Source organism: Equus przewalskii, chromosome 17 (genome assembly GCF_037783145.1).
Source record: "Equus przewalskii isolate Varuska chromosome 17, EquPr2, whole genome shotgun sequence".
Taxonomy (NCBI): Eukaryota; Metazoa; Chordata; class Mammalia; order Perissodactyla; family Equidae; genus Equus; species Equus przewalskii.
In genome coordinates this window covers 53,305,358-53,327,453 of record NC_091847.1, presented here as the reverse complement: position 1 = coordinate 53,327,453, position 22,096 = coordinate 53,305,358, and the positions used below count along the sequence as shown (strand labels likewise).

At 34.4% G+C, this 22,096-nt stretch overlaps 1 protein-coding gene across 22 annotated transcripts in view; it reads left to right on the top strand.

The window, feature by feature from the left end:
* ATF2 (activating transcription factor 2) overlaps positions 1-22,096 on the top strand; it is a 73,250-nt gene that overhangs the window by 41,009 nt on the left and 10,145 nt on the right. For all 22 annotated transcript variants that reach the window (XM_070580246.1, XM_070580242.1, XM_070580227.1 and 19 more), the window contains 4 exons: positions 3-117; positions 2,075-2,161; positions 12,072-12,221; positions 14,709-14,915. In XM_070580246.1, the coding sequence (XP_070436347.1) occupies positions 3-117; positions 2,075-2,161; positions 12,072-12,221; positions 14,709-14,915 (559 nt within the window). The remainder of the gene's footprint in view (positions 1-2; positions 118-2,074; positions 2,162-12,071; positions 12,222-14,708; positions 14,916-22,096) is intronic.

Genomic DNA, 22,096 nt, shown 5'->3' with positions numbered 1-22,096 from the left:
AGTCCTGTACCAGGCCCATTCCCTCTTCTATTACATCTGCCTAATGGACAAACTATGCCTGTTGCTATTCCTGCGTCAATTACAAGTTCTAATGTGCATGTTCCAGCTGCAGTCCCAGTAAGTTTGCAATTTAGGTTATTTAAATCTTTTCTTTATAGAAAAACTGATCTCTGTAGTCAGAAAATACACTCGTGGCTGCTTGATTGGTTTATGAAACTGAATTCAGCATAATACTTATTAGTGGTGGGTAGTATTTACTCAGTGACGTTTAGTGATAGCATAGAGCGTTCAAGGCAAACATAACTGGATAGAAAACATTTTTCCATCCTCCAAAAATCTTAATTATTTTCCTTATATTTTTAGTATTAACTTTATTCCTTGTTCAATCCATTTCAATTTGGATTTGTAGAATTTGAATGTTAACACAGATTTCTATTCTTTATGAAGATATTTGTCCTAAAATACTTGTCAGGTTACTCCATGTTTCACTTATTGTAGAAGTTGTTCATAAACACTGTCTGTGAACTTTTATGATCAACTTGGGTTTACAGAATTCCTTGCTGGCGCAAACATGAAAATCTGAACAGTTTAAAACAGTAGATAGTTCTCCACTTTCCTAATACAAGTGTCTCAGCAAAATTGACAACTTTTGAAGGATAAATCAGGAAGGAAGATCCAAAAGAAAAGTTTTTTGAGGGACTTGTTAAATATATACATTTTGAAAGACGTAGACGATAGTTAAATATCTATTTATAATATTTAATAATACAGTGGCTATTTAAAACCACATTCTTTTGAATAATGTAAGTTAGAAATAATGCTTTTTTCGTATTCTCACATTTTATAAAAGTTTTATTCTAACTCATCAACTGTGTCTTCAACATTCAAGATTTCATCATTAGAACCACTTTTTAAGACATCTAGCACGGTTTTCCAAAACACATTTTCGTTTTCGCCTAATTTGAATATAACACTTTTTGAATCTATTATTTTCTTCTTGGAAATCTTAACCCAAATGCTAATATTCATTCGTACAATAAAAAGATAATTTCTTCTTTTACCTTCTAGACAGATATTTCTGATCAATACAATATAATAATTTATTGTATAGCTTTTAAAAGTTATTTTTAAAAGCCTACTTAGAGTAACATCCAACTCTTTTGGTGTGAGATTATACCCCCAGGAATATTACTAAAATTGTTTGCTTTTTTTATTAACCAATTCTTCCAAATGACCTTTCTAAATATCCAAAATTAGCATTGATTAAATAATTTCAAAATAATGTATCTTCTTCAAACAGAGCTTTGCTGTTCAAAATGCATTATTTGAGAGACTCTATAAGGGCTCTTATATATAAGGTGATAAATATAAGGTGACTACTTCTTAGGATATTTTTGAAAGAGGAAACCTTCTTGCCCTATATTTGAGATTATACGGTTATCCTGTTACATGTAACTGTGATGAAAGAAACTGAAATGAAAGAAGAGATATACCTTAGTTATACAAAAATGAATCATTTAGTGTTGATATTAGTTTTAAAAAAAAGGCAAAAAACAAAATGGAAAAATGTGTTCTAGATTATTATTATTAGAGGTAATCAGGTTCTTTCTTTGTTATTATACAGTATACTAATATATCCGAGAACTTTTATTTATATAGTTTAGAAATTTTATATGTATATATATTTTAGGAAAGCAAAATTCATTGTTGAAATTATTTTTTATGCCTAGTTGTCACAAGTTTTGACGTTCTTTCCTTTCACATTCAAAATGGAAGGGTGACGGATCTGTGAGAAATTTTGCCTCAATCACTTTGAATATTATGGATTTCTATAAGAAGGAAGCATTAAAAAAAGAAATTGTGAAAATTGAAGATTAGGGAAGCCAGTGTCACGGAGAAATTGACAAGTTTTGAAGGATAAATCAGGGTGTAAGATCAATAAGGGTTCAGGGTAGAAATACAGTTTTTCTGATTCTGAAGTCTCAAATTATCATAGCAGCCATTGTGCAAATAAAGTGCAAATCTCATTTTGAATATATTCTCTAGCAATTGTTTTTCAATATATTTTGCAAAGCTTGTTCGACCAGTCACCATGGTGCCTAGTGTTCCAGGAATTCCAGGTCCTTCCTCCCCTCAACCAGTACAGTCAGAAGCAAAAATGGTAAGCAAGATTTTATTTATTCTGTACATTCCTTGAGCCTATTTTTAGTTTTTTCCATTAAAGCCTGCTTCAAATGCACAAAATTTAGATCACATTTTATAAAGTTATATACTGTTTTACACTATAGAAGAACCAGAAAATTTGAAAAAGAGAAGCTTCCATTAACACAGTGAATAGTAGTGTTACTTTAAAATAAATGGATGGATTGGGAGTAAAGTTCTAGTTCGTGTCGTTGGTTTGTCTGGTTTTTGGCTTTGCCTTTTTAAACAAACTCTCCTCCTGGTGGAGGCTGGGAATATTACAGCTGAAACTAGATGTAATCCACTAAAGGCAGTGCTGATATAATGAGTGGTTTAACAGTGATACAAATTAGAACAGTATTAACAAGAATTCTGATATAGTGTAAAAGTTAGTAAACATTGCATGGAGTATTTAAAGGAAAACCATATTTTTGAGTTGTGTTTCAGACACTAAGAAATTGGCATTATTTAAGGGATAAACTACAGATTAGGATTCAGGAGACATGTATTTTTAATTTTAAGCCTAACTCTGCTATTCACTACCCTTAATCAAGCCACTTTAACTTTTCTGAGTCTCAGTTTCCTCATCTGTAAAATAAAGGGATTAAACTTTGATTTCTGGGGTCTCTTTTAGTCCCAAATCCTGTAAACGAGAATTTTTTTGGTAGAAGACCTGAATCTGCTGCTGCCTTTTTTTTTTTTTTTTTGAGGAAGATTAGCTCTGAGCTAACATCTGCTGCCAATCCTCCTCTTTTTGCTGAGGAAGACTGGCCCTCAGCGAACATCCATGCCCATCTTCCTCTATTTTCTATGTGGGACGCCTGCCACTGCATGGCTTGCCAAGTGGTGCCATGTCCATACCCAGGATCCAAACTGGCGAACCCTGGGCCAGCGAAGTGGAATGTGCGAACTCAACCTCTGCACCACTGGGCCAGTCCCCATTCTTTTTTTTAATCAGTGCAGTTCTCCCTTCTGCAGTCTAACACACTTCAGGGCTAATTCTTCTTAACTTCATTTAATGAATGTATCCTTAGGAAATCAATAGATAGTTATTAGACACCTATTATGTATTTTAGTTCTGTGCTAGGCAGTATACTAACAATATAAGTTTGTACACATAAAACCCATTATATATTACAAGGCTTTAAATTTTTTAATGCTATTCTACATTAGTGCAAATAGTCAATCTGTAATTGACATGTGGTAACTTTTTTTTTAACAGTAAAACTTACGCACCGTCTGAATGAACAGCACTTGGTTGAGGAGTATAAAACTTAGCTGGTTATTGATGGTGGTGAGACACCTGGAAAACCTGAGGGGAATGTTTCTCATAACAGCGTATTTAGGTCAAAGCTTTGGAAATATTAAGATGAATCTTTTTCACTTGATAGCAGAAGAGCTTCACTGGGAAGGGTTTTTATTCGTCTACTTTAAACATACTGTGTTAATGAAAAATTCAGTTAGAATTGAGTAGAATAGAAATAGGAATTAAAGAGATCCTCTTGTTGCACACTGCAACTAGAAGTATTTTTACATATCCAGTGGACTTTTTTCCTACAAGAGAATTCAAAAGGAACAAATCAGATTTAAAGAAGTACTTTTGACTACAAGAGGTAGGCCGTATTTGTAGAAACTATTAAATTTAACACTTCTCTGAATAACTTTTTTTCTTTAAGCTCACCAGGAAATTAATAAGAATAAGTGTTTTGTATGCTTGTATCTTAAAAAATACCAAAGCTGTAACTTTCACAAATTTATTTATGAAAAACAGTCATTCTTGAAGGCCCAAAGCATAGTATGGGGAGTCACAGATTGCCCCGCTTAAATTTAACAATCCAGTGAAGTTTCTTATTAGAATTTTGCTTATGTAAAATAGCCATCTTTAGATGATTACCTATTTTAATTGGGTAGTAAATAAGATTGTCCTGTTTTTAATTAAATAAAGACTCGGAAATTAGTCTATTTCCTTTTTTCTTTTTTTTGACTTTTCATCATGGAAAATTTCACACATGTACAAAGTAAACAGGGTAGTGTAATGAACCCCCATGTACTCATCACTCATCTTAAATTATTAGCAATATAACTGCCATTCCTTAGTTTGTCTATACTTCAGACCACTCCCTACCCCTACTCAGTTATTTTTTAAGAGGCCTGTTTTGAAGTCTTTTTTTTTTTTTTGCAGAGGAAGATTTGCCCTAAGCTAACATGTTTGCCAATCTTCTACCTCCCTCCCACTACAAAGCCCCAGTATGTAGTTGTGTATTGTTGTAAGTTATCCTAGTTCTTTGTGAACCACCACCATAGCATGGCTACTAACAGACAAGTGGTGTGGTTCCGTGTCCGGGAACTGAACCTGGGCTGCTGAAGCAGAGCATGCTGAACTTTAACTGTTAGGCCATCAGGGTGGCTCTAATAGGCCTTTCTTAATGTAAAATTTACATAGACTGCAAAGGACCAATTTTAACTGTATAGTTTTGATAAATAAGTGCATTCATGTAACTCACACCCCTGTTATGGTATAGAATATTACCATCTTTCCCGAGAGTTTATTTCCCTTCCCAATCAGTCCACCTCCCCCAAATGTTCTGATATTTGTTATCAGCAGTTAGTTCTAGAACTTTATATAAATGGAATCAGTATATACTCTTGTGTGCAGCTAAGCATATGTCTGTGAGATTTGTCCAGGTAGTTGAGTGTATTATAGTTTGCTTCTTTTTGTTGCTGAGTAGTATTCCATTGTGTGCATATACAATTTCTTTATTCATTCTCCTGTTGATGGACATTTGAATGGTTTTCAGTGTTTAGCTATTGTAAATAAAGCTACTATACACATTCTTGTATAACTCTTTTTGTAGACGTATATTTCCATTTGGTCTGTCTACCAAAGCATAGAATTGCTGAGTCAGAGGGTAGATATGCATTTAACTTATAAGAAACTTCCAGATCTTTTGCCAGAGGTTACTTTCCCACCAGCAGTGTATGAGAATTTCAGTTGTTCCCACATTTTTACCCGCATTTGGTTTTGTCTATCTTTTTCATTATGGACATTCTAGGAGTGCGTAGCAGTATCTTGTGGTTTTAATTTGCATTTCCAGTTTGGCCAGACATTTTCTGTGGTATCTTTTGCCCATTTTTTAAATTGGGTTACTAGTCTTTTATTATTATGTTGTAGGAATTCTTTTTTTTTTTTCGAGGAGGATTAGCCCTGAGCTAACTGCTGCCAATCCTCCTCTTTTTGCTGAGGAAGACTGGCCCTGAGCTAACATCCATGCCCATCTTCCTCTACTTTATATGTGGGACACCTGCCACAGCATGGCATGCCAAGAGGTGCCATGTCCGCACCCAGGATCCAAACCTGCGAACCCCAGGGCCACCAAAGTGGAACGTGCGCACTTAAGGACTGCGCCACTGGTCTGGCCCCAGGAATTCTTTATATATATGTTTGTGTGTGTGTGTATACACACACTAGCTACAAATTTTTTGTTATATATTTATATATCTTACAAATATTTTCTCAATCTGTAGCTTGCCTTTATTTTTCTTAATGGTGTATTTGTACTATCATTGATTGCTACTTTTATCTTTACTATTTCCTTTCTCCTACTTAATTGGGTTTAATTTGCTTATCTTTTTTAGTTTCTTAAGGTAGAAGCTTAATCATTGATTTAAATCTCTTTGCCTTTCTAATATAAGCATTTAAAGCTATAAATTTCTATTTACAAATTTCTTTTTAATTTTTTTTTTTGAGGACGATTAGCCCTGAGCTAACATCTGCTGCCAATCCTCCTCTTTTTGCTGAGGAGGACTGGCCCTGAGCTAACATCCGTGCCTATCTTCCTCCTCTTTCTATGTGGGACACCTGCCACAGCATGGCTTGCCTTGTGGTGCCATGTCCACACCCGGGATCCGAACTGGTGAACCCCGGGCCGCCATGAAGCGGAACATGCGAACTTAACCACTGAGCCACTGGGCCGGCCCCTGCAAGGATACTTTTGTAGTGGCCTGGTTTTCAGATGTCCAGTCCTTACAGGAAGATGCGCTGTATTTGCATCTACTATAAATATTGAAATAAGATCCTTCTTTTTGCTGAAGAAATTTCTTCAGAGCAAGGTTTTTTTTAAGAACTTTGTCTTTGGAAAAGTAAGAAGGTGGTTAAAAAAAGTGTAGGTGGGGGTACACAAATACAGTATTATCTAGTACTTTTTAATACTAATCACAAATTCCTAGCACTTACTATTTTCTACAACATTGCACTAGATCTCACCAAATATAGGTTTAGGGGTTCTGTTTGTCATTAAGAACATAAACCATAGATATTTGTTATCTGTGGTGCTCTTCTAATAATACAATTTTCTTATGTAATATTTGTCATTAAAAAATAACTCTTCTGAATAAGAAAATGTTAATCATCTAGGAGTTTTGTTTAAGAAGATTTAGTGAAGTATTTAAGTAGTATTCTCCAGAATCATTCCTTTAATACTTGTGTGACAAACTGAGAAATAGCTTTGTACACAGTGGGTAGCCAGTAGGTTTTCTGCAGGGGGTTTCAACTGAGAGCTGACAGAGGGCATCTTGGCAAATGTTCAGAAACCTACATTAACTTAGTTGAGCCCTGCATGGAACCTCATGTTCAGCAGAATTCTTCTGACCTGCCTCTGCATGCCAAGCTAATCAGCAAACACCTAATGAGCCCGCTCCAAAGAAACAGACTCTCTTCCAACCTACTTCATTTTCCTATGTTCTCTGGGGGTGGGGAGACAAGACTTCATGAGGACTGATGATGCTGCAAAGACCACAATAATGATAATTAACTTGCTGAATTTAGAAGATTATGCTGTTAATTAGTTGCAAAATAAAGATAAGTAATAGAGCAGCAGATGGTAAGATAACACCCAGGAGAAGGAGGGTTATTACTCTGATGAGCTTTTGTGGCACATATGAAATATGGATCTGACTTTTTCATAAATTGTTTCTGGAGAACATTATGTTTTTTCTTTGAACTATGATGGAGTAGTTTGTTCCTACTAAGTTCTGACAGATGTGATGAAATTTGTTTTCAAGGGTGCAACATACAACATAGAATTTGAATAGCAAATTATTTTTAGCAGATTACCTCTTAAAATGAGTATGTCAGATTGGTCAACACAACAAACTATTCACCCTTTAATTAATTGACACATTCTGTATCTCTAAGAAAAAAGGTTTTCAAGATGGTAGTTGAATTTTACATTGCTGAAAATTAACTCTAAACATTAGACTGCTTAGAAATATAGTAATAAAGATTTTATAGTAATAAAGAAAACAAAGGTTTCTTCTCTTTCAGATAATGTATACCTTTATTTTAAAATTACAATTATGTCTAGGTTTTATTGTACATGTTGGAGAATATAGACTTTTTTTTTTTTTTTGAGAAAGATTATCCCTGAGCTAACTACTGCCAGTCCTCCTCTTTTTGCTGGGAAGACTGCCTCTGAGCTAACATCCATGCCCATCTTCCTCTACTTTATACGTGGGACGCCTACCACAGCATGGCTCTTGCCAAGCAGTGCCATGTCTGCACCCGGGATCCGAACCGGCAAACCCCAGGCCGCCAAGAAGCAGAACGTGCGAACTTAACCTCTGCGCCACCGGGCCAGCCCCGAGACCTTTTAAATCTTATGTAATTTCTCTGCATACTCAATCTTTATTCACTTCCATTAAATTTCTCTCTTGATAGAAATTTTGATTTTAATAATGGGCTCACCAATGTCTGATACTCTTATTGATTACTAATATACTAGACAAAAACTCTAGCTTGATAAAACTCTTTATAATATGGTCAGTGAATTAGGAGTCAACAGAATTTCTCTTCCTAGCTCTGCCTCTAACTCACTCTGATTTTGGGAAGAAACTTCACTCTTTGGGCCTTAGTTTCTTCATCTGTAAGATGGTGATTGGACTAGTAATTGATTTCCAGCATCTCTGCTAGCTTCCAAATTTTATTGTAAAGTAAATATTCGTTATATTTTTATGTTTTCGTTAATTTTTTGAATCAAACTATTTGTCCTTCTTTAAAATGTCTCTAACAATTATATACGGGTAGATTATAGATATCCTCATATTAATTGTAAAATTTATATGAATCATATTTAGTGACAACTTTTTTCACCTAACCCATTCTATTTTTTTAATATACATGTATTTTTATTGCTGTTTAAAAAGAAAAAGTCTGCAGTTCAGAGCAGTGTTAATTAACCCTTAAAAATCATTTTCTTACGTTTTGTACCCAGTGGCACACTTTCCAAGTCAGATCCATTGTAATCAATGTAACAGCATGGAGCACATTAGAGTTTCCTCACTGGATGAGTACTGTATACCCTAGGGCAGTCAAGAGAGGATAATGAATGAATACTGATGCTGCTTTTAAGTGCTCTATAAGGTAGTAACTTGCCCTACTAAAGATTATTCAAGAGAGTGATGTTTATGTACTTCAGACTCCCCTATGTGCAGTTACTGTATTTCATTAATTCTAAGAGTTAAGCTCTTCACTATAAAACTTTAAATGCTCTTCCATTCTATGATGTTTTTCACCTAAGGACTTAAAAATGGTTTACCAAAACATAATTTACCAAGCTTCACATCTCAACCGATACTTCTACTTATGCACATTTTATATCCAGAAGTGAAAGCCCTAACCTAACAGACTGGATACTGTTGGTTGTATTTTGATATCTCACATTCTGTCTTTAAAAGATAGAATTATGCAGACAGACCACCTCCCCAGAATCTCCTCTTTTGTTCTGTTTAAATGACCCACACTTTCAAATTCCGGTCTTTCTACTTTCAGTTCTTTGACCATTTAGCTTAAGTATTCCTCCCTGATTACAGCCAACTACTGCTTTGGTCACTTACCTGACTTTAGTTCTAATCCATCCTCTTCCACGTTATCCCGTCAGTTAGGAGTGTCTCAGTTTCTTGTGTCTTAGCTACTAATGTGGTTATTTCTGCTTGTTTAAAAAAGAAAGAAGAAAAAAAGGAAGGAACTAGGAATCTTATCTGGATTCTGAAAGATGCAGTGTATGACATAGTCTTGAGAACATATTTTACGTAATAAAATGTCTCAGGCTGAACCAGCACTTAGGATGACCCCTAAGTATATGTTTTTCCTAAGTACATTTTGAAAATACAAAAGTGTAGGAACTCTCCTGATTCTTTGACATCCCCACTTCCATACCTGTGCTAGGAAAATAGAGACCTCAATTGCTATTTTTGAAGAAATACGGAAGCTAACATTTGAAAAATGCTTTTCTGATTTAGGAAGTTCTGCATATTATATTTAATCTTTACCTCAACCCTACAAGGAAGTTATCATTATTCCCAGTTTTACAGATAAGGAAACTGAGATTCAGAGATTAAATGATTTGTTTAGAGTTACACACTTACTTTGAGGTAGAGTCTGAACATAAAGTGTCTTCTCAGCTGTATACATTCTGTATACTAATCTGTATACAGTATACATTCTGTATACTAATCAGTGATGATACTAGGACTTTACATACTATGGTGCTGTTTGCAATTCATAAAGAACTGTTCTGCCAAAAAAGAGGGGAAGAACGTACCTGATCCTGGGGTGACCTGGCCTTAGCAGATGCAGTATCAGACTTGGCATTCCTAATCTTTTATGATTGTCTTTTGAATCATTAAGCCATCCAGCCTCAGATTATCTTTCTTGACCTTTTCTTGTGTTTTTTGGTAGGATAATGTATGTAACGTGATGCCAGGGAAAAATCGTACAGTTCGAAATTAAAGAGATCCAGATTCACATCCAGGATTTGAACTAGCTTAATGGCTGTGTGACCTTGGGCAAATGAGCTCTGGTTTCCTAATCTGTAAAACAGAGATGCTGTCCTGTTAGAAACTCATTGATAAACTACTGATAATGACACAATGGATCGCAAGTGCCTTATGCTAAAGAAGCCAGATTCGAAAGGCTATATACACTGTATGATTCTATTTATATGATATTCTGGAGAAGGCACAACTTTTGGGATCAGGAAACAGATTAATGGTTTCCAGGGGTTGGGGGTGGGAGGAGAGTGTTATAGGAAAGGAGCATGAGGAAATTTGGGGGATAATAGAACCATTCTGGGGGCTGGCCCCGTGGCCGAGCAGTTAAGTTCGCGCGCTCCGCTGCAGGCGGCCCAGTGTTTCGTTGGTTCGAGTCCTGGGCGCGGACATGACACTGCTCGTCGAACCACGCTGAGGCAGCGTCCCACATGCCACAACTAGAAGAAGCCACAACAAAGAATATACAACTATGTACCGGGGGGCTTTGGGGAGAAAAAGGAAAAAATAAAATCTTTAAAAAAAAAAAAAAAAATAGAACCATTCTGTATCCTGGTAGTAGGGGGTGGTTGCATGACTGTATGTGCTTGTTAAAACTCATAGAACTGTACACTAAAAAGTCATTTTACTGTATATAACTTATACCTCAATAAAACCTTTTTTTAACTACTTACTTTGTTTTTAAAATCATACCCAGAATCTACAACGATTAGCGGTAGAGAGAGAATGTCCACTAACACTAGTCCAGGTATAATCATTGCCTTGGTGGAAATTTTGGTGACCTATTCATATATGCTTCAGTTTTCAAGGGATGTGGATCACTTACAGACTGTAAGAAGATATGCATAGATGAAAATAGGGAAATTACAAATTTTTGAATAGTTGTAAAATTTTCTAAATTGTTCTTAGATGGAGTGAATGAAAGCAATTGTACTAGAAACATTTGAGGACTTTTCTTAAAAGCTCTTCTCTCTTACCTACCCCTTTCTGTTATATCCAGGGAAGGAAGAGAGTAAAGGTTTCCAAGAATCTGTTTTTAACATGTAACAGCCAGGCAGTTATTTATTACTAGGAAGTTTGGGGAGGACTGAATAGACTGCAACACAGTCCTCATATCGATATTTTAGCCTCCTTCCCTCAAATATGCACCTGAATGTGGATCTGAGTAAAATGTAATAGACATATCTTTGCATCAAACTTTATGATAAAACTTTATTTGGTGGGCCAGCCTGGTGGTATGGTGGTTAAGTTCACGCACTCCACTTCAGCGGCCAGCGGTTCACAGGTTTGGATCCTGCATGTGGACCTACACACTGCTCATTAAGCCATGCTGTAACAGCATCCCACCTACAAAAAAATAGAGGAAGATTGGCACAGATGTTAGTTCAGGGACAATCTTGCTCAAGCAAAAAGAGGAAGATTGGTAGTAGATGTTAGCTCAGGGCCTATCTTCCTCACCAAAAAAAAAAAAAAAAAAACCCTTTATTTGGGGCTCAAGGACTACATCTCAGTTATTAAGAACAATAGCAACAATGATAGTCCCAGGTCTCTCAGAGTCCCTGAGGTCCTTTTCACCTGCAGTCAGAGATTGTATGGGCCCAAATCTGGAAAAGAAGAGATTTAGGTTTAAGGATCTAGGCAGAGCCTGAGAAGATTGGGATATGGGATATAGGGATGGGGTGGAAGAAAATAGATGAAAGTGTACGTAATTAACTTGTGTTACTTATTTTAGTTGAGCAAAGCTAGTTATTTTCAGTCAACAGTATTTTTATTTTTCACTCTTTTCTCAGAATTGATTAGATACAACAAAGTATAGAATCCTCTAGTAGTACTAGATAAAACGACAAAAGCGGGGAAGCTTTCCAAAGGTCCTATTGTCTGTCTTAATGGTATTTATAATGATCTTAGGAATGCAATGGAATATGATAAATGAAAACTAATTTTAAAACCAAATGTATTTATGCATTCCTTAACAAATATCTTTTTTGGTTAACCAAAGAGTATGTTGGGAGTTGGATTTGGGTGGAAATCAGGGAGCTTTTTTTCAATTCATGTTTGCATTTCAGAGATTAAAAGCTGCTTTGACTCAGCAACATCCTCCAGTTACCAATGGTGATGCTGTCAAAGGTCATAGTAGTGGATTGGTTAGGACTCAGTCAGAGGAATCTCGACCACAGTCATTACAACAGCCAGCCACATCCACTACAGAAACTCCGGTATGTGTGTTTCTTTTATCGTTCAACACTCTGTTATCATCCTTAAAAAAACAAATACAGTGTAACTTAAATGACTACTTCATATACTTTGAACAAAATTATTTCTGGTCATACTGTTATTTCAAAAGCCTTAGGAAAATGTAGTTCAGTGTAAAAGCATTGATATTTCTATTTTTTGATATAAATAAATTAATTAAAATAATTAAAAAATGAATAGTCGAGCAGTTGTTACTGCTCAGACACCATGTAAGTGTTTCTGTGGGTGTCTCCGTATGTTGGTCTGACATGGCACAGTATCCATCAATACTTTTTAAATAAAGCATTTTTGTTGTTTTTGTATTCAACAACTAATGTATATATGTATTACATTACTAACAGGAATCAAATGGTTCTTGGATTAAAATCTGTGAAACATCACAAAAGGAGTAGATATGCTTTATAGCAGCTGTTACACTAGAGCCCCTTTGCACTTGTCTCTAGTTTGTGACTGCCTGTTAGATGATTGACATTTCTGTGTCTACAGTATATTTCTGCAGTAAAGGATTACTATATTTCGGTTGAATGTTTCAGAACTCTATCTAGACCTTTTGTCTTCTCTACTTAAAAAATATTAGCATTGGCATTAAAAAGCAAAACTTTCCAATTAAATAAACACATGCAAACAGGAAATTTTAAATTGCCTCCTAAGCATAGGTATTTAGATAACTGTATTTTATCTTTACAAAACTTAAGATAAAGTGGAATGTAATTGTGGTTATCATCCACTAAACAGCCTTACTTTGGGACCAAGAGAGAAAAAGTGAGTGAGTGTGTTCTAATGTCATAACTCAGGGGTTAGCAAACTGGCTCACAGGCCAAATGCCATGGCTGTTTTTGTGTATGGTCTGTAGGCTAAGCATGCTTTTTACATCTTTAAAAGTTTATTTAAAAGAAATGAATATAATTTGTTTTCTCATACTAACTATAGTTTCCCTGGATCTAATTTTTTATCTTTATATTTTATTGTATTGGATGGAAGCTCCATGCGGCCAGGACTTTATCTGTTTGTTCACTGCTGTATCTCTAGTTTCCAGAATAGTTCTATATTTTTTTAATGAAGTGGAATGAGTGAATTAATGGAAGGAGGAATGTATGCTGCTAAATAGCCTCAAATCCTTATTAGGAGTTAAAATATACAAATAATAACTGTAATAGTTTTTGCTTCTAATACTTGTGCTTAGCATTTGCTATAATAACTGAGTTGTCAGTTTAAAAAAAATTATTCTCTGCTATTCAGCCAAATGAGTAAAAGAAAAAAACCTACTATTATCAATAAGTAAAGAGAATGAAGAAAAGAAAATATAATTTAATAATTGATCTTTATTACAATTAAAGTATAAATGAAATAACAATTTTTATTGCTAATTATTTGGAAAATATTAAACGATAACTGTATTTTTTAGAGTGAGAACTAGTTTGGTGATTTCCCTACAGAACTTATCTTGAGCTTATATATAAGACTTTTGCTTATTATATTAAGAAAAGATAGAAGTTTTCTTTGTTCACACCATTTAAAAATATAATTAATTATAGATAAAATATTGTTTTCAGGCTGCTTCTTTGGATCAAGTGCCTATGGCCATAAAGTACTGTTTCCTTTGCACTATTTCTGAGGGTTCATTTCCTGTCTCCCATATTCAGGTGTTCTGTGGCACAATTTTGGGATTTGTGAGAGGCTTGAAGAGACTTACTGTGCTTTAGTCCTAGGCGCTAGACAGTATCACTAGTGGCTGAAGGTTTTTGCCTCTGGCTGATCTGAGATAACCAGGCCATTCCATTGAGGGGTGGGGGGACCAATTAAAGTGAAGATCTGGAGTCCTGTGGGATTCTACCCATCAGAAAAATGAGCACTGATAATTACGTGAACCTGACCCTTAGAAAACGACTGACCCTAAATTTCAAAAACTGAAGAAAAGCTGAGTTTACCTAAGTATGTACATACTTTCCCTCCTTAATTTTAGAGAAACCAATTTTTAAAGAAAATTTACAGATTAATGCTATTTTTTATTTCAAAAATAGCATAGAAAACATGGTTTCCCATAGTGAATTTAAGTAAGTTATTAAATTTTTTACTTTAATACCTTATAATTAGTTTTCAAAGGATTGAATAATATGGTGTTTGTTGAAAAGTACACTTGAAAAATATGATATATACATGATCATTTGTATTGCATTTTCAATTTCTTATTTCTGTATAAAGGAAAATATTATATAAACTTTAAAAAAATATGTTCACTATGATAGTGAATTAGTGAGAATCTTGTTTTGGCAATGCTCATTTATTTCAAGGAATTTGTTAAACCACAGAGTGATTTTCACATTGCCCCAAAATATTGATATATACAGTGTTGACTTAGAAAATAGTAGTTCTCTCCTTCTGCCACCCTGTACTGCCTATGTGCCTTCACGAGATACAAATATAAGAAGCTCCCATTGTGTTTATTCTAGGCTTCTCCAGCTCACACAGCTCCACAGACCCAAAATACAAGTGGTCGTCGAAGAAGAGCAGCTAATGAAGATCCTGATGAAAAAAGGAGGAAGTTTCTGGAGCGAAATAGAGCAGCAGCTTCAAGATGCCGACAAAAAAGGAAAGTCTGGGTTCAGTCTTTAGAGAAGAAAGCAGAAGACTTGAGTTCATTAAATGGTCAACTGCAGGTATGGTACATATATGTAAATTTTGTTTTATTTATTTATTTTTAATAATTGTGAAATAGGCTCTTCCCTGTCTTTCTAGTTAGCTATCCAGATATTTTAGGACATAATATTGGGTGTGTATGGAATCTTTAGTGAAGCATAGTTTTATAAACCTATTTGAATATTGAGATGAAGTAATATAAAACTTTCAACACTCATAGAATGAAGAAATTTTAAATATGTGTTTACTTGTGTAGTACAAAAGTACCTAAACTACCTGGCTTAAACTTTATAAAATTGTGATATAAAGTTCAAAGAAAGAATCTTAAAATTAAAAATATCACTGGTATTTCACTTAGTTACTTTTTGTTTGTATCACAACTATAAAGTTGCTTCAGTAACAGTTTTTGTTTTTAAGTTCTTTTGTTTTTTGAATTACAAATTTTGTTTTGTTTTGTTTGTTTTATTTGAAGTGAATATAGTGCTCGTGAAAGATGCCACATTGACAGCTTTGGAAACTGAAGGACTCTAATTATCCAGAGAACAGGTACAATATGGCCAGTGGCAGTAGAAATCATTTCATACTGCCCTGCCAATGTGCCTTAGATACATTTCTTAGGAATCTCATGGGTATAAAGGTTTTAAATCTTCCCATTCAAGCTTTTGTGAGATTTCCAATGATGGTATCGGGCAGCACCAAGTCTGTTTCCTTCTTTCTGTTTTTTCTTCCTTCCTTTTGTTTTTGTTAGGTTTTTTTAATGTTGTGAATATTCTCCAGTAAAATCTTCTAAACTACCAATTGATGAGCGCCAACTAGTAAGATTGATGTTAATATCTTCAAGTTGTTATTGGTCAATTTTCTGAGTTATTCATTCCCAGTTAATAATCATAATTGATGATGAGACTTGCTGTCTTCCTAAATCCATCTTTAAAGATGTCACCTATATAAATGTCTGTAAATGCTTAGGAAACAGTTTTTGGCATCAGGCATAGCATTTAACTTAATGTAGATTTTTATAACTTAAATTTTTTCATATGTGAGACAGATATCTTATAAAACTCTATGTTGTGCTTTGAATATTGACAGGTTAGCTTTAGAACAAATAAATTGTCTGGCACAACTTATTTTTAATCATTAATTTAAATATGATTTACCATATCACAGAGACTTCAAATATACTTATATACTTAGGTATGTTAAGAAATATTATAATACAGTTATCAGCTGATAAATGAATTCTTATTCAAGAACTATTTTCATAATTTTTTAGGAAAAACTTCTGAATTTTTTCCACTTAAACAAAATGAAAAAGATTATATACTATAAAAATGGCTATTCTTTACCAGGTCTCTCTGTTAGAATATTAACTCTTACTGTTTAAATTTTCAAATATTCATATTACATTAACAAAGTGATTAGGTATCTGTTTTTTTCTTTTCTGTTCCTAACAAAATCATTCTTCCAAAGGACTTGGCTCTTTTATAGTAGTATGACAGTAAACATATCATTCTTTGTTAGCCTTGATTGTTTCACCCACAGGATAGAGATAACACCTGCTGGTCCTACTTCTCTGGCTTATTGCATAACTCAGTTGAATTAGAATGAATGCAAGTATTTTTAAATACATAAATTTTTAATTTTAGTAGGATAAATTTATCAGTATTTTTCCTTTGTAATTTGGCTTATCATGACTTTTTTAAGAAGTAAAAATGTTTGAAAACTAAAAAGTGGTATGTAAATATATGGTATCATTTACAAGGTATTCTGAGACTTTAGGTTGGGCCAGTTTTCTGCTTTGACCCAAGTTATAACAATATTAACAGCTTTTAATGAGATATTGCTGTTGGCTTAATTATACTGAAGCCCTGGTCACCATTATTAATAGCAATAGTACTTTATTATTTCAGAAAACTTTGGAAAATTCAATATTCAAAATAAACATAATCTTTACTTCATTAGCCTTATGTTTTTTCCACCATACAAATTAAACTATGGTTAAAATGTCATTATTGTAAAATGTGTTACATTTTTCTATTTCCTAATTTGGGTAGGAATTTCTTTTTTTTTTTTTCTTTTTTCGAGGAAGAGTAGCCCTGAACTAACATCTGCCAATCCTCCTCTTTTTTCTGAGAAAGATTGGCCCTGAGCTAACATCCGTGCCCATCTTCCTCTACTTTATATGTGGGACTCCTACCACAGCATGGCTTGCCAAGTGGTGCCATGTCCGCACCCGGGATCCAAACCGGCGAACCCCAGGCTGCCGAAGCGGAACATGCATACCCAACCGCTGCGCCACTGGGCCCGCCCCTGGCTAGAAATTTCTTGATTGGAGGAATAAAGGCAAGATTTATCATCTAGGTAAAAGTCAGCTAACATCAATTTCAAAACATGAAACTTTTAAATAGAAGACAAATTCAAGAAATCACTAAATTAAGCTCTAAAGTTGAATATAATTTTAGTTAATACCTCAAATTACAAATAGAACAAGTAACATATGTATTTTTAATAAAAACTGAGTGATGATGGCATCATGGTTAGTTAAGAAAATATTCTTAGTTTTAGAGATGCATACCAAAATATGGAGATAGGTGAAATGATGTACCAGGGATTTTTAAAATATTTCTTCAAAAAGGAAAAAAAAAATGTCTATCTGTATGTATTAACCTGGGAAAATGTCTGTAATATATTGTTATGGGCAAAAAAAGTTGCTGGAAACAGGGAAAAGGTCCATCAATGGATGAACAGATAAATTATGGTACATCCATACTGTGGAATATTATTCAGTGATAAAAAGGCGTGAAAGTACATGCTACAGTGTGGATGAACCTCATAATGTTACGGTTAAGTGAGAGACGCCAGACACAGAGTCACATATTATATGATTCCGTTTATATGAAATATCTAGAACACATAAAACCACAGAGACAAAATGCAAATTGATGGTTGCTGGGACTGCAGGGAGGAAGAAATAAGGAGAAACTGGTTAATGAGTGAGGGGTTTTATTTGGAGTGACAGAAGTGTTCTATAACTAGTTTGAGGAAGGTGATTTCACAACATTGTAAATGTACTAAACACCACTGAATTGTTCATATTAAAATGGTTAATTCTGTATTATGGGACTTTCACATCAATAAATTACTCAAAAGTTAGTTGCATACTTAAATGTACAGTATAATTCTTTTTCATTAATAAAAGGTTTATAGTTAAATGGATAAATGTGTAGCTGTGCAAATCGGCACAGAAATGAATCCCTAAATATAGGTAAAATCTTAGGAATTGATGTACCAGGATGTAACAGTGGTGAAGAGTGTTTTGGGAAGCATGGATGGTTTGGGAAGAAAGAGTACTTCACTCTGACTTTCTCTATTGTTTCAAGTGGATATATGATTTTTATTTTTTGTTTAGTTTGTCAAGTAAAATAAAAACAGTTTTTAAAAAGTAAGTGACAGGTTCTAGTTTTCAGAGTGTGAAGAGTTAACTTGCTTATAGTAGATTCAGGAAGAAAAAATTTCTTTCAGTCTGCCAACAGCAAAACCATTAACTGTGAAGAACAGGATGACTTGTAAAGAAAATTGAATGTCAAAGAAATAATTAAACTGTGCTTTATGTGAAAACATTCATCAGTTCTACATTTCCTTAATAATCCTTCACGTGACATACAGGCTTAGCTGATCAGTGTAGTGGGCAGTAATGACCCATGGTTACTTATATATTATATACAATAAAAGGTTTAACGAGCGTTGAGGTGTGACTGCTCATAGTTTTACCAAATGTATATTAGGCTTAAAGAAAATATTAATTTTCAACCTTATTGCCCCACTCACTGAATTTAATTATATTTTAGCTTTCTAAAATCATTGCTAAAAGAGCAATTTCTTCAAATTGTGTTATAGACATTTATGGTAATCTAGAATTGGATACTGCTATATTTTTAAAGGCAATATATGACTTTGTTGTCTTTTACTTGAAATGGTTTTAACCTCTTTATGGCTTTGTCTTTCAGTTCCACTCATTTTGGAGGTTAGTTTTCAGTTTACAATTTCAGCATGTTAACTTTATGAACAAAGGTAGACTCTTCTCTTTGCTAACAGTAGGGCCTTAATAATTACTCTGCAGATAAAATTTGGAGATTTTCTTGTGGATTTTGCTTTTAAAATTTAGATATTGCAAAATGTATGTAGAGTGGAAGCTCAATAAATTAATGGAAGCAATCTTGATAGCTGGATACATAAAGAATTTTCACTCATAGGTTAATGATATGGAAAAGGTTTTATTTATTGGTCCATTAGGGAATAGGATTTAAAGGAATAGGATCAAATCTTTTATTCCTGGTACCTAAACAATATTTTATTTCACTATTTATCTATTTCACTACTTGAAATAGAAAGGAATAGCAACAGTTGGAAGATGCTATATAATACCTGTTTGTTTTAATTTCTTAAAAAAATATTATTCTATGATATAACTGTCTTCCTTTTTTGCTCTGGAGTTTTTAAGTATGTTCTAGAGGAGAAAAAGGGAAATAATGATGCCACCTTTTACCTCTTTTTTTTTCCCCCTGAGGAAGATTCACCCTGAGCTAACACTGTGTCAGTCTTCCTCTATTTTGTAGGTGGGTTGCTGCCACAGCATGGCTGCCGACGAGTGGCATAGGTCCACACCTAGGAACTAAACCCAGGCCACCAGAGCAGAGCATGCTGAACTTAACCACTAGGCCTTGGGGCTGGCCTCCTTCATGCTTTTTATCATGAGTTTGAGACCTGGTGCTTCTTTTTACTAGCCTTTACTAAGAATCTTTCTGAGTCTTTACTTCCCCATCTGTCACACTCATAGAATAAGCACTCTTATGAAGATCAAATGAGAGAGGGTACAGAAAAGTGTGTTGTAACTACACTCTGCAAATGCTAGTTATTTATTATTCATTCTGTCACTAAGCATCTCTTGTGTGCAGGGCATGTTATTAGACACAGGGGTTATAACAGTGAAAAAGACATTGTCCTTGTACTTAGAGAATTTGAGGTCTAGCAGAGGAGACAGACATGAAACAAGTAATTAAATATGAGAATAGGAAAAGGGTCATTCCCATTCATTTTGCAAAGTATTTCCAAAATATTAAGAACTTTGTCCTCTTTTTTTCTATTGTTATAGACATAAATTAAAGAACTGTGTTGTTCTCAGATGTAAGGTTTGCATCCATGACAACCCTTGGAACTGTCTGGTGGGAATCTTGATACTTACTCATTGATTTTTGTGAAGACTAAACATGAAATATTAGCAATGAGAAATTCCCCAAAGAAGAAACTATCCAAAATTATTTCTTTAATTTTGGGGGTAGTGGCTGAACTAGAAATTTCGTCAAAAGATTATAAATTTATGTTATACTTGGTCATCAATCTATGGCCAAATATCAATGAAAAGTTTTGATTGATTGATCAATTGACTATTCTGTCATGATTTTATCAATATGATCTCTTCAAATAAACTGTAAAAAAATATTATTGTTCATTAGTATGTAATTAACCTTTGAGTGGCAAACAAATAGAGTAGAGCAATGGTACAGACAATGCCAAAATAATTTACATTTTATTTTTTTTTTTATTTTATTTTTTTGCTGACGAAAATTTGCCCTGAGCTAGTATCTGTGCCAGCTTCCTCTATTTTGTATGTGGGTCACCACCACAACATGGCCACCGACAATTGGTGTAGGTCTGTGCCCAGGAACCAACCCCAGACTGCTGAAGTAGAGTGGGGCAAACTTAACCACTAGGCCACAGAACCAGCCCCAATTTACATTTTATTTGAAACCAGAATAATAATTTTTTTCTGAGTCTCCTTTATCTTACCAAATACACTTTACTTTGCAAAAAAAAAAAAATCAATAATTTCTTAGATATTCTAGACTGGAACTTCTACATTTTCAAAATGTTTTCGTGTCCCTTATTTCATTTCATCTTCAGAATGACTCAGGAAGATAATTAACATATTCTACAAATATGCTAACAAATAGTAGATGGGCTTTGGAGGCTGAATCCAATTAATGTTCACTCTAAAATAATCCACAGAGTAGATGGTAGAGGTATAAATAATTCTTTTTTCATTTAGTATTAAATCCATTTATGGCTTAACATTTATCCCCTTCAGATTCACTTTGGCTTAAGCAAACTGGTTTTATGTATTTAAATACAAATTACTTATATACAAATAAATACAAGTTATATATATATCTGTTAACTGCTTTTTTTTTTCATTCTAAGGTCTCTGTATAGACTCTTCAGGCCTCTTATTATACGTATGTAGGCCTTTCTCTTTGATTCTACCTGTTTTCTGACCTTCCTAGAAAAATCTCAGAATTAAAGTCATGATTTATACAACCACTGGTTGTTAGTATAGTCATGCCTATCGTTTAAGTCCTTTCCTTTTTACATATGGGTATGTGACTGTAGTTCTTGAATGTTTGGATTAATTTGTCAAATTTTACTACATTTATCATAAATGTCTTAAAAAACGCTGGGCTTTAACCTCTTCTGCCTAATCCAGTTGTATATAATCTTTACCTCCATGAGCCTCCTGTTGTCAACCTCTACTGACCAGTTCTTTTTTTTTGAGGAAGATTAGCCCTGAGCCAACATCTGCTGCCAGTCCTTCTCTTTTTACTGAGGAAGACTGGCCCTAAACTAACATCTGTGCCCATCTTCCTCCACTTTCTATGTGGGACGCCTACCGCAGCATTGCTTGCCAAGTGGTGCCATGTCCACACCCGGGATCCGAACCGGCGAACCCTGGGCCACCAAAGTGGAACATGTGAACTTAATTGCTGCACCACCAGGCCAGCCCCTACTCGACCTGTTCTTGACCAGTAGCATATACTTACACTTAGGGCTCTCTAGCTCCTCTAAATCCACTTCCTTCAAAGCTTGGCCCACTCTAATTCCCAGTCAGCACTCCAACTACATTTGCTTTGCATTATTTCTCTCAGTCCCAATTCCTTGCTAGTAATGACGTCCCATTTGCTGCTTCCAGTCTAATGCTGGTACCAGCTCTAAAGAAATTGAATGTTAGGATATAGTAACAATACAAACTATTAATTTAACTTTTCAATCAGAAATCATTTTTGAGCATCAAGATCATCATTAAGAAAATCTTTTATCGTTGTAAAACATTTTAGATCAGGATGATATAAAAGATTGGACTGAATTTGTA